Raw genomic sequence first — 12723 nt, 5'->3', positions numbered from 1 at the left:
GTAGTTCCTCTAAAGATACCCATGACATTCTTCAAAGAAGTGGATCAAACACTCATGAAATTCATTTGGAACAATAAACGCCCACAAACAGCTAAAGCAACGTTAAGGAAAAAGAATATAGGAGGCATCACATTCTCCAACTTTAAAAGTAATAATCATTAAAACAGTGTGGTGTTGGAATAAAGGCAGACCCTCAGATCAGTGGAATAGAATTGAGTATTCAGAAAATGTCCACAGACATATAATCAATTAATATTTGATAAAGGGGGGGCCGGAGAGATAGCATGGAGGTAAGGCGTTTGCCTTTCATGCAGGAGGTCATCGGTTCGAATCCCGGCGTCCCATATGGTCCCCTGTGCCTGCGAGGAGCAATTTCTGAGCCTGGAGCCAGGAGTAACCCCTGAGCACTGCCGGGTGTGACCCAAAAACCACACACACACACACACACACACACACACACACACACACAATAAAATAAAAAAAAATAAAAAAAAATTTTTTTTTTGATAAAGGGGCAAGAAACACAAAATGGAGCAAGAAAAACCTCTTCAACAAGTGGTGTTGGGACAACTGGTCAGCCACATGCAAAAAAGCGAACTCAGACCTCCATCTAACACCATGCATAAAGGTTAAATCAAATGGATTAAAGACTTTGATATTAGGGGCTGGATTGGTGGTACAGAGTGGTAAGGCATCTGCCTTGCTGGCGCTAGCCTAGGATGGACCACGGTTCAATCCCCTGGCGTCCCATATGGTCTTCCCAAGCCATGAAATTTGTCTATACCTGGATGTACCTGGGAACTATTATGCTGAATGAAATAAGTCAGTGAAAGACAGACACAGCAGAGTCTTACTCATCTGTGGAATTTAAGAAAAATAAAAGACAGTATAGTAATAATACCCAGATATTAAATAGAGAATGAGAGCTGGAAGGACCACCCCATGATATGAAGCTTACCATAAAGAGTGGTGAAAGCAGTTAAAGAAATAACTTCTAGGGCCCGGAGAGATAGCACAGAGGCGTTTGCCTTGCAAGCAGCCGATCCAGGACCAAAGGTGGTTGGTTCGAATCCCGGTGTCCCATATGGTCCCCCGTGCCTGCCAGGAGCTATTTCTGAGCAGACAGCCAAGAGTAACCCCTGAGTAACGACAGGTGTGTCCCAAAAACCAAAAGAAATAACTTCTACCATGACAATGATAGAGAAATAGAATGCCTGTTTCGAAGACAAGCACAGGAGGGGAGGAGGGAAATGAGAGATATTTGTGGCGGAAAGTTGCATGGTGAAGGGCATGGTGTACATTTTATGACTGAAACTCAACTATGAAGATGTTTGTAACCATTGTGCTTAAAGAAATTATTAAAAAAAAAAAAGAAAAATTCACTTAAATTTTTTTTTATTTATTTGGTTTTTGGGTCACACCCGGTGGCAACGTTCAGGTGTTATTCCTGGCTCTGAGCTCAGAAATCACTCCTGGCAGGCTGGGGACCATATGGGATTCCCGGGTCGGCCACGTGCAAGGCAAAAGCCCTACTGCTGTGCTATCTCTCTGGTCCCCAAAATTCACTTTTCATAAAGTGGAATTATATTCAATTAACACATTCTCCATCTTCTTTAAAATAAAAATTAAAATAACTATGTTGGATCAAAATGAGATAACTAACATATACAAGTTTATTAAAGTAACGAGCTCCAAAGTAAGTTAAAAGCCAGTCTTTAGGGTCAGGGATGTGACTCAAGAGGGAGAGCACATGCCTTATATATGATGTAACCTTGGACCTGTATGGCCTCCAAAGCATTACTAAGAGTGGTTCTGGTGCCACAAAGTAATGTTCGATGTGGCAAAATTTATATAATTTCAACAAGACACCATTCCTCCATCATAATTAAAACAGATGACTTTTACATTATAAGAGTATGAGGGGCCGAAGTGATAGCACAGCAGTAGGGCGTTTGCCCTGCACGCAGCTAACCCAGGATAAACTTAGGTTCGAACCCAGGCATCCCATATGGTTCTACTTGCCAGGAGTAATTTCTGAGACCAGAGCCAGGAATAACCTGAATGCCACTGGGTATGGCCCAAAACACCAAATCAAACCAAAATAAGAAAACAAACACAACCTCCCTCCAGATATAAGAAAAGTATTTTATTATTTAATCTATTAATTCTTTATCTATATTTATCTATATTCTTTATCTATAATTTATAATTTTATAATATAATAATATAATTTATTCTTTATCTATTAATTTAATCTTTTGTTCATAATTTTCATTACTTAATTCTTATGTGTAAATTATTCTGACCATAAACATGTTACCTGATGTGGAGGCCTTCTGAGCCTCTATAAGCTCTAAGAACAAATATTACTATGTAAATTCTTTATAAGCATTTGAGTGGGCAATAAATATGGCAACAAATTAATCTAAAATGGATGCTAATATTCTCTTTGTTCCTGTTTCCAATCTTTAGTCATAATATTTATTATGTGGAACAGGGTATCAGTGAACTTTTTGCTTACTATGGTATTTCCTTGGCACAAAGTAACCTTTCAACAAATGTTTGGATAATTCAAAAGCTTTCCCTGTATTAACCATGAAAGTTACCAAAATATTCTTGAGATTATTGTCAAGGGTAACAAAATAGACATAATAGGAAATAAGCGTAAGTGAAAATATTTTACTATTTCAATCATTACTGCAGTAAAACATTAGCAGATTTCTACTTCAATCAGAAACTAACATGCTACTATCATGAAGAATCTAGATTGTAATTATGGCATTTTGTTTTTTTTTTTAAAGGTGCTATTATATAAAAATGCTAGGAAATATGCTATTTCTATTCCTTCTTCTAGTTTTTGGCTATTAGGCCATACTCAGCAGTGCAGTACTCAAGGCTTACTCCTGGCTCTGTGCTTAGGCATCACTAATCCAATGCAAGAGCTCAACCTGACCTGCTGTACTATCTCTCAGATCCTGAGGAATGGCTCTTGGCTCATTCAAGGTTTTTAGTGGCGAAAAGCATGCTTTCTCCAAAAATACTGTTTACTCATTGGATTAAAACTAAAACAAAAAGCTAAAACACTATACTTTAGCTTGCTTTGCAGGAGACTAAGCCAGTTTCGACCCCCTGCATCCCATATGGACTCCTAAGCACTGCCACGAGAGTCCTGAGTGCAGACCCAAAAGTAACCCGAGTACTGCCAGGTAAGGCTCCCTGAAAACAAAATAAAACAAAAACTTTTTTGATATATATTAAGATCGTCTCTAACAAGAAGGATTTAATTCTCCTTCCCGTGAATCTCTGATTTTACTGACCTCTGTATTAAAAGACTGAGAAAAGACATTCATGGGACTTCTGAACCTAAGTCAGAAAACACCATTTATCTTTGTTCAGCTCTCTAAAGTTTTTTCTAATATCCCTGCGATGTGCCACATAAGAAGTCTGACCTTTTTAAAGCCCTGTACTGTATCAAAGTCATTCAGTAGACCCTTTGTTCCATTTCCAGTACTCACGAATAATGCGTTATTAAAGTTGTTGCAGGATAGAGCAATAGTCCAGAAGGTACGGTACTTGCCTGCATGTGGCGCATCTGGTTTGATCACCAGCATCCATATGGCCCTCTGTTCACCACCAGGAGTAACCTCTGAACACAGAGCCAGCAGTATGCCCTGGGTGCAGAACCAGGCGTATTCCCTGAACACACAGCCAGGAGAAAGCCCTGAGCAAAGAGCCAGGAGTAAGTCCTGAGTACAGACTCAGGAGTTAACCCTGAGCAAACACTCAGAAATAAACCCTGAGCACCACTGGATGTGGCCCAAAAACAAATACACAAAAAATTTGCTTTAAAATTGCAAGTACTTTGTTTCGTGATAATCTGTTACAAGAAACAGGTAATTGCTGCATTAACCAATTCATACATTTCCATCTGTCCATCGTATATGGATAACATAGATCTATCTATAGCTTCAAGTGCCTTTGCCGCCACCATCTTTTCTCAGACATGACTTTTTCTCCCAAGTGTTGTTTTTTGCCAATATAATCTCTATAGTTTCAATCTATTCCTCTCCCTCTTAAGAACTCTTAGGTTAAATTCAGAACTCTCACAAAACTGGAAAGGGCAGAATGAAATGAAGTGTAGAAAACAAATAAAAACAGGAGTTTCCACATATAAATAAAAGAAATTAATTTTTATGATGTAAGCAAGTCAAAGAGCTTGACTCAAGTAGTTCATGACTCAAAATCCAGTTGGTAAGCATATTTCAAAAGAATCAACTTACCCTTCCAGAATTTGAAAATGTTTATATGGACTCTAATTATATATATAATATTTTAGTACTTGTAGCATGAAAAATATGCAGCTTACCTGAAAATCAATATTGTTGTCGATACAATGTTCATTCTTTTCTGCCAAAATCTTCCCAAAGTTTTCTGATTTGATAAGATTTTCAATTCTGGTTTTATCTTTCATGGTTGCCTCCAAATCCTTCATTGTTTCAGTTTCATTTTTTATAGTTACAGTATCAGACATCCTCATTAGCAAAGGTTATTTTAGAATTCTACAGGGAACTTGAAGCCTTAGCAAGAAATGGAAAAAAAAAATCAACTTAAAACATTTCTTATGGGGCTGGAGAGATAGCATGGAGGTAGGGCGTTTGCCTTGCATGCAGAAGGACAGTTGTTTGAGTCCCAGCATCCCATATGGTCCCCCAGCCTTCCAGGAGCAATTTCTAAGTGTAGAGCCAGGAGTAACCCCTGAACGCTGCCAGGTGTGACCTAAAAACCAACCAACCAACCAACCAACCAACCAACCAACCAACCAACCAACCAATCAACCAACCAACCAACCAACCAAACAAAAAACACCTTTCTTACATTCAACTAGTGTACAAGATTGACTAATATTTATGTTAAAGGAGTAATATTAAGTACACAAAAATAGGCAAAATCCCTGCTTTTATAGATAGGAAATTAAGTTCAAGTAAAACAACAATCAAAACACAAAGTTCTATAATAAAGGTATAAGGTGATTTTTAACCATGTATTCAAGTTAAGAAATAGTAAGGCTGGGCCCAGAGAGATAGCACAGCGGCGTTTGCCTTGCAAGCAGCCGATCCAGGACCAAAGGTGGTTGGTTCAAATCCCGGTGTCCCATATGGAGCGATTTCTGAGCAGACAGCCAGGAGTAACCCCTGAGCACTACTGGGTGTGGCCCAAAAACCAAAAACCAAAAACCAAAAAAAAAAAAAAAAGAAATAGTAAGGCTAGGTGAAGGGAAATTAAAAGAAACATGGCATGATGAAAAAAAGTTGCAAAATTACATTTAGGTGGCATTAGAAAATTTTTTTTCTATAGTGATATTATGAGTTTAATTAAAAGTATTTCTCTTGGGCCCGGAGAGATAGCACAGCGGCGTTTGCCTTGCAAGCAGCCTATCCAGGACCAAAGGTGGTTGGTTTGAATCCCAGTGTCCCATATGGTCCCCTGTGCCTGCCAGGAGCTATTTCTGAGCAGACAGCCAGGAGTAATCCCTGAGCAACGCCGGGTATGGCCCAAAAACAAAAACAAAACAAAACAAACAAACAAAAAAAGTATTTCTCTTGGGACAGGAGTATTATTACAGTGGGAAGGGTGCTTGTTTGTACTCAGCCAGTTGGATTTGATCACCAGCATCTCTCATGAGCAGCCAGGAGTAACTCCTGAATATAGAATAAGCTCTGAGCAACACTGGGTATGATACCAAAACAAAAATATTTCCTGTAACCTTTCCTTTGGATTTCTACAATTTCCAAAAAAAATTATTCTTGGTTTATATTAGGCCACACACAAGCTGTGCTCAGGGGTTATTCCTGCTTTGTACTCAAGAATTACTCCTGGCATACTCGAGGAATCATATGAAATGCTGGGGATTAAAGCCAGGATGAATGTGTGCAAGGCAAATGCCCTACCCACTGTACTAACACTCTATCTCCAAATTCTTAAATTGTCCTGAAATTAAGGGAGAAAATATTTTTAAAATAAGCAAAAAGATTCTATGCCAAACACAGCTGTGAATCTCCATACCAATTTTGTCTGGTATTCAGTCAAGCACTGAAAATTCTCCTGACTTATACAATTTAGAACAAAACAACAAGATACAGCTAGTACCAGAAATAAAATTTATAAGATGCTCCAATATTCATGTTTTTAATGAGTTTAAGAAAACACTAGAGGGGGTGGAATAACAAAAAAAAAATAAAAGAAAACACTAGAGTTATAATGTAGTACAATCTGGGGACTTGAGGGACAAAATAACTGTACCTGGGTTCAGTTTTATTTTTCTTAATGTTCCTTGACTGTAAGATCAAAATTAAGGTGTCAGCAGGGAGATTTCTTCTGAGAACTGTTTTTGGGTGATTGCCCTTTCACTGTAACTTTACCTTGTCCTCTTTCTTTGCACATTGTTCACATAATTAAAAATAAAAAAAAATAAAAAAAAAGAAAAAAGAAAACACTAGAGACTACAACTGAAATTAAAGAGGACAGTAACAGAGACAGGGCATCAGAGAAATGTAAACCTGAACAACAGAACTTGATGTAGACAACTTTTTACTTTAGCATTATTTTGTTTGTTTGTTTTGGGTCACACCCAGCAATGCTCAGGGGACCATATGGAATGGCAGGATTCGAACTACCGTCCTTCTGCATGCAAGACAAATGCCCCACCTCCATGCTATTTCTCCAGCCCCTTACTTTAGCATTATTGAACTGAACTGCTATATAACAATCTAAGCTTAAAAGATATAACTTGGGGCCGGAGAGATAGCATGGAGGTAAGGTGTTTGCCTTGCATGCAGAAAGACGGTGGTTCAAATCCCGGCATCCCATATGGTCCCCTGAGCCTGCCAGGAGAGATTTCTGAGCGTAGAGCCAGGAGTACTCCCTGAGTGCTCCGGGGTCTGACCCAAAAACAAACAAATGAAAAGATATAACTTGATGATTTATAAATATATTACAAAAAAACTATCCCAGTTAAGTGAGTTAATACATTCAGTATCTCTAAATCAAAACCAACATAATTTGAAATGCATAAAAAAAAACCCCATTAAGGTGGAGCCTAAGAGATACCACAGTGGTAGGGCGTTTCCTTTCATGCAGATGACCCAGGACAGATGGTGGTTCGAATCCCAGCATCCCATATGGTTCCCTGTGCCTGCCAGGGGCGATTTCTGAGCGCAGAGCCAGGTGTAACACCTGAGCACTGCCAGGTGTGATCTCAAAACAAAAAATCCAAAGACCAAAACAGAAACAAAACATTAAAGTCAAACTACAGATCATTATACACAGGTTAAAGCAGGCATGATAAGTAAGAGAGAGTGTAGCAGATAATGTATTTGCCTTGTATGAAGGTGACCTGGACTTGATATGCAACACCATGTGATCGCAGTCCAAGACTGGGAAGAGTGGATCCCTGGGAACACAAAAAAAATCTAAGGGTGGCTAAATCGTTTGCAGCAAAATTCTCTTAAACTTTCTAAATTCTGAAAACTTCATAATAAAATCTTCAGGAGAGCAAACAAGTAGAGTGTTTTCTCTGTATCAACCTGGAAAACTCAGGAGTTATTACTAATATTTTGCAATTGAATAGCTCAGAGATTTTTTTTTTGGAATCCACATCTGAAAGAAGAAAAATTCAAGGAAACAGATTTGTAAATTTACATTTTATACTGAATTAAAAAAGAAAAAAGTCTTCTTTAGTTATATTTTATAATGATATTAACTAATTTGTCTCTCTCCCTCTCTTCTTCCTTTCTTATACCTGGTGATGCTCAGAAGTTCCTCCTGTTCTACAATAAGGAATTACACATGTTTTGTGTGGCGATCACATGGATTCAGTGTGGGTCAGCTGTGTGCCTGCAAATAATACCTTATCCACTGTTTTAGTGCTTTGGCCCAGTTGGTTCATTTTCAAAATGATGTTAGGAGAGAGAGTTAGTTAAAAATATTATGGTTTTTCACTTTTTAATATGAATTTGAAAGAGTAAGAAATGGTAAGTAGGGGCCCAGAGAGATAGCACAGCGGGGCGTCTGCCTTGCAAGCAGCCGATCCAGGACCAAAGGTGGTTGGTTCGAATCCCGGTCTCCCATATGGTCCCCCATGCCTGCCAGGAGCTATTTCTGAGCAGAGAGCCAGGGGTGACCCCTGAGCACCCCGGGTGTGGCCCAAAAACAAACAAACAAACAAACAAAAAAAGAGAAATGATAAGTAATGATAAGTAGTGATAAAGATTACCTGATGTATCCTATGGATTTGGGATTGTGGTGGACCACAATAATAAAATAAAATAATCCAAGGTTCTTTTTCACAGTTGTCAACCAGGATGTCAATTGTATTGAACCATCTGGAATCTGGCAGGAGGAGTCCCATGTCCTTGTCACCACTGTAGATATCTGGACTGAATTAAACTGTCTTGGATAAAATCTATCATACCTTTCAGTGGCCTAAAATTAAAAAAGAAAACATTTTTTAATCAAAATAACCAACGAAACAAAAGTATTAATTCAGAAATTAAAAATATTGCTTAGTGACTTTATTTTCTTTACTTTAACAAGAGTCAGAACATGCAGAGATAAAAATTTTAATGTGTTAGTTATATAAAATGATAGTCACTGAGGCCTTCTAGAGTATAATAATAAATGCAAAAAGAGATAAAACCAAAAGAACTAATTTGCAATGAGAATCCAATATGCAAGCAGTATTGTATTATCTTCATTTTTATAAACAAGGATGGGGGCCAAATAAATTTGTTCAATAACACAACAAGAAACACTCGACTCTAAGAACTATGATATTTTAAGATTTTTCTTTCAGCGTAACAAGTCTAGTAATTTAGGATTATAATTCTGATTAATAATCACATTGTATTTTAAAAGTACAGAAGAACAAAGGATATAATAAGCCTTTTCACATTTTCAAAGAAACTTTCATTATTAGTTAAAAGCAAATGTCTATAAAGGGTGGAAGGGTTATTTTTAGGAATATCTGAAAGGTAAATGCCTAAATCCTCTGAATGCTGTCTGTTTTTTTAGTTTCATTTTGTATTATTTGGGTACATTAAATAATACATCATCGCAAACAACAAAGATCTTAGGTAGCACTTCCAACTTGTTTTGACAACTTTGTTTTTAATAAACTTACAATTTAACGATGAAACAGCTGAGCACCATAAGTAGCAAGATATATGCAGTATTTTTTGGCATATAAGACGACTCCCTACTATTTTTTTGTTAAAATATAGGGTTTGGACTATGTTTGCCATATAAGACTACCTCTCTTTTAACACACACCAAATGGGAATTAAAAATATAAGAATAACAGAGTAGAACCCTCAAAGGTTAACGGTATATGTTTAATAAAGTTAGACTTTGGAGTGACAACAATCATTTTACATTTGTCATTTGTAGTGAGTGACTGTGATTTTTTAATTGTGATCTACATTGAGAACCGGGAGAGGGGGCTCCTCCAAGAGCAGCTGGCTGGGGTACAGTGATGAATAGGATGGCTAGAGGGAGACAGAGTGACTCCTCTGTGTCTCATAAACATAAAAGCTGAACAGAGGACGGAGCAGCAGAAAGCCACATACCCAGGGGCTGGATGAGATGTGGCTCCTCTGTGTGCCCTGAAAGATTAATCAGGACAAGCAGAGGACTGAGTGATTACACCTGGCAGCAGGATGGGATGCAGCAGTAAGAAGGGGCGAATCATTGGTCCCTGAAGCTGGAGTAAGTTTCAGCATGCTGTATACTGGTGTAGAAGATGAGCCCTGACTTTTAAGAAGTTTTTCATGGGTTAAAAAGTCGTCTTATGCACTGGAAAATACAGTAATAGTATATGGCCAAGCATGCATCATAGAACTTAATAAACTATTTTGAAATATAATTATTTAGGATCAGCAAGCTAGAAAACTGAATCAGGTTCTTGCCTTGCATGCAGTTGACCTGGGTTTGATACTCAGTACATGTAGTTCCTTAACTTCCACCAGGAGCGATCCCTAAGCTCAAGAATAAATCTTATGTGTAGAGCCAGGATAAGCCCTGAGCACTACTAGGTATGGCCCAAAGAATCAAAAAACAAACAAACAAACAAAAAAACACACACAACAGAAAAAGATTTTTGATATACATATATAAAATACAATTAAAAGTCTTTGAAAAAAATAAAAAAAAATATTGGGCTGGAGAGATAGCATGAAGGTAAGGTGTTTGCCTGTCACGCAGAAGGTCATTGGTTCAAATCTCGGCATCCCATATGGTCCCCCAAGCCTGCCAGGAGCGATTTCTGAGCGTAGAGTCGGGAGTAACCCCTGAGCGCTGCTGGGTGTGACCCAAAAACCAAAAAAAAAAAAAAAAAATCTTTGATAAAGTTTCACTTTATTTTTCTGACCTCACTCACCATATTTAACTAAAGATTTGGAGAAAAGAGGCATCATCAAAATTGTCTCAAGCTTTTGATTTTTAAGATTAGACACTAAATCAAATGACTTAATTGATTTTATTTCCTTTCTTTTTCTGGCCACACCTGGTGACACTCATGGGTTACTCATGGCTATGTGCTCATAAAACACTCCTGGCTTGGGGGACCATATGGGATGCTGGGGGAATCGAACTGTGGTCTGTCCTAGGCTAGTGTGCGCAAGGCAGATGCCTTAAAGCTTGCGCCACCGCTCCAGCCACTGAATTGATTTTCTGATAACTTTATTTTATATGATTTTTATATGGCATTTTATATTTTATATGGTTTCCTATGTAATTTCAACACCATACCCATCACTGGTATACCCCCTACCAGTAAAACATATTCTAAAAAATGTTAACTAAAACACAAAATTTTTGTGTTTAAATTTTTTATTTTAAATGGGTAAAGTTTTATTTTAAAAGGATAGGTATATACACAATAGTAGCACCCACTATAGTCTTCAATTCTCTTTTTTTTTTTTAAGTTCAATATTTTAATCCATCTGTCAAAGACCTCCACACTGGCCAGCCAAGACCATCTCCCCAAGAAGATGAGCTTGCCCAAGATAATGAAGAAGATTATACAAGAAAGGATATAGGAAGATTCCAGCTTTCTGATGATCTTTAAATGATTGGCTATTCACCTCCCTCCTGCTCCCTCCTGTTAAGGCCAGGTAGCTTGGGGCGGTGTCTATGGAAATAGGCCTGTGAAGACCTATACCAGGGGTCTTAAACTCGTGGCCCGCGGGCCGTTTGCAGCCCTCCGTACAACATTTTGTGGCATGTGGCCGGCCTTCAAATATTGCAGTATCCGAGATTATTCGCTTACCGAATAATCACAATAATAATCGCATTAGTAAGAAAAAAATCGCATTAAACATTCACATACTCCAGCAGTTCGGTTCGGGGTATACAAATGTTTAATGGGATTTTTTTCTTCTTACTAATGCCATTTTTTTTCTTTTTTTTTCTTTTTTTTTTGGTTTTTGGGCCACACCCGGTGACGCTCAGGGGTTACTCCTGGCTATGCGCTCAGAAGTCGCTCCTGGCTTGGGGGACCATATGGGACGCCGGGGGATCGAACCGCGGTCCGTCTCCTAGGCTAGCGCAGGTAAGGCAGGCACCTTACCTCGAGCGCCACCGCCCGGCCCCACTAATGCCATTTTTTTTTTGTTTTGTTTTTTTTGGGCCACACCCGTTTGATGCTCAGGGGTTACTCCTGGCTAAGCGCTCAAAAATTGCCCCTGGCCCCCATATGGGGGGACCATATGGGACGCTAGGGGATCGAACCAGGGTCCTTCCTTGGCTAGCTCTTGCAAGACAGACACCTTACCTCTAGCGCAACCTTGCCGGCCCCACTAATGCGATTTTTTATTGCGACTATTCGGTAAGCGAAACCCCTTATGTGGCCCTGCCTCACCCCGACTTTGCCTCCTGCAGCCCCCAGGTAAATTGAGTTTGAGACCCCTGACCTATACCATGTGGTTATTACAAAATGGCATGCCTCCCTTATATTGTCTAATTCTGAGTACTATCAAGCTGACTTGTGTTCTCATGATGAATTAAAAAAAATTTTAGGAGGCCGAAATACTGATAGCACAGCAGTAAGGCATTTACCTCTTATCCTGCCAACCCCGGGGCGGACCTGGGTTCAATCCCCTTAACACAGAGCCAGGAGTAACCTCTGAGCATCACTGAGTGTGGCCCAAAAACAAAACACAAACAGAAAATTTTAATTTTTTTTCAACTCTAATAAAGCAGGGTTGTAATTCATTTAAGAAATGAACAAGGCACTAAGGAAATAGGTGCAAAAAAGCAATGGGGGGGGGGCCCGGAGCATTGGCACAAGTGGTAAGTCATCTACCTTGCACACACTAACCTAGAAAGGTCTTCAGTTCGATCCCCTGGTGTTCCATAAGGTCCCCCAAGCCAGGAGCGATTTCTGAGCACTTAGCCAGGAGTAACCCCTGAGTGTCACTGGGTATGGCCCCCAAACCACCACCCCCCAAAAGAAAGAAAAGAAAGCAATAAGGAAGATAGGCACAGTATACAAGGTGTCACAATTCTAATATTTTTCTTTTCTTTTTTTGGGGAGGGAGGGTTGGGCCATCCAGCGGCGATAAGGATTACTCCTGGCTCTGCTATCAGAAATTGCTCCTGGAAGGCTTGGGGGACTATACATACGGTCAGCTTGCAAGGCAAACACCCTACTGCTGTGCTATCTCTCTG

The 12723-nt window shown here is 39.1% G+C and overlaps 1 protein-coding gene across 5 annotated transcripts in view; it reads right to left on the bottom strand.

Moving 5' to 3' along the window:
* R3HDM1 (R3H domain containing 1) overlaps nucleotides 1-12723 on the bottom strand; it is a 174451-nt gene that overhangs the window by 105872 nt on the left and 55856 nt on the right. For all 5 annotated transcript variants that reach the window (XM_049773605.1, XM_049773607.1, XM_049773608.1 and 2 more), the window contains exons 2-3: nucleotides 8273-8481; nucleotides 4367-4577 (exon numbers count right to left, since the gene is read on the bottom strand). In XM_049773605.1, the coding sequence (XP_049629562.1) occupies nucleotides 4367-4537 (171 nt within the window). In that variant the 5' untranslated portion in view covers nucleotides 4538-4577; nucleotides 8273-8481. The remainder of the gene's footprint in view (nucleotides 1-4366; nucleotides 4578-8272; nucleotides 8482-12723) is intronic.

This window comes from Suncus etruscus, chromosome 5, assembly GCF_024139225.1.
Source record: "Suncus etruscus isolate mSunEtr1 chromosome 5, mSunEtr1.pri.cur, whole genome shotgun sequence".
Classification (NCBI taxonomy): Eukaryota; Metazoa; Chordata; class Mammalia; order Eulipotyphla; family Soricidae; genus Suncus; species Suncus etruscus.
The sequence above is the reverse complement of the archived record's forward strand: the minus strand, read 5'-3'. Positions and strand labels throughout refer to the sequence as shown.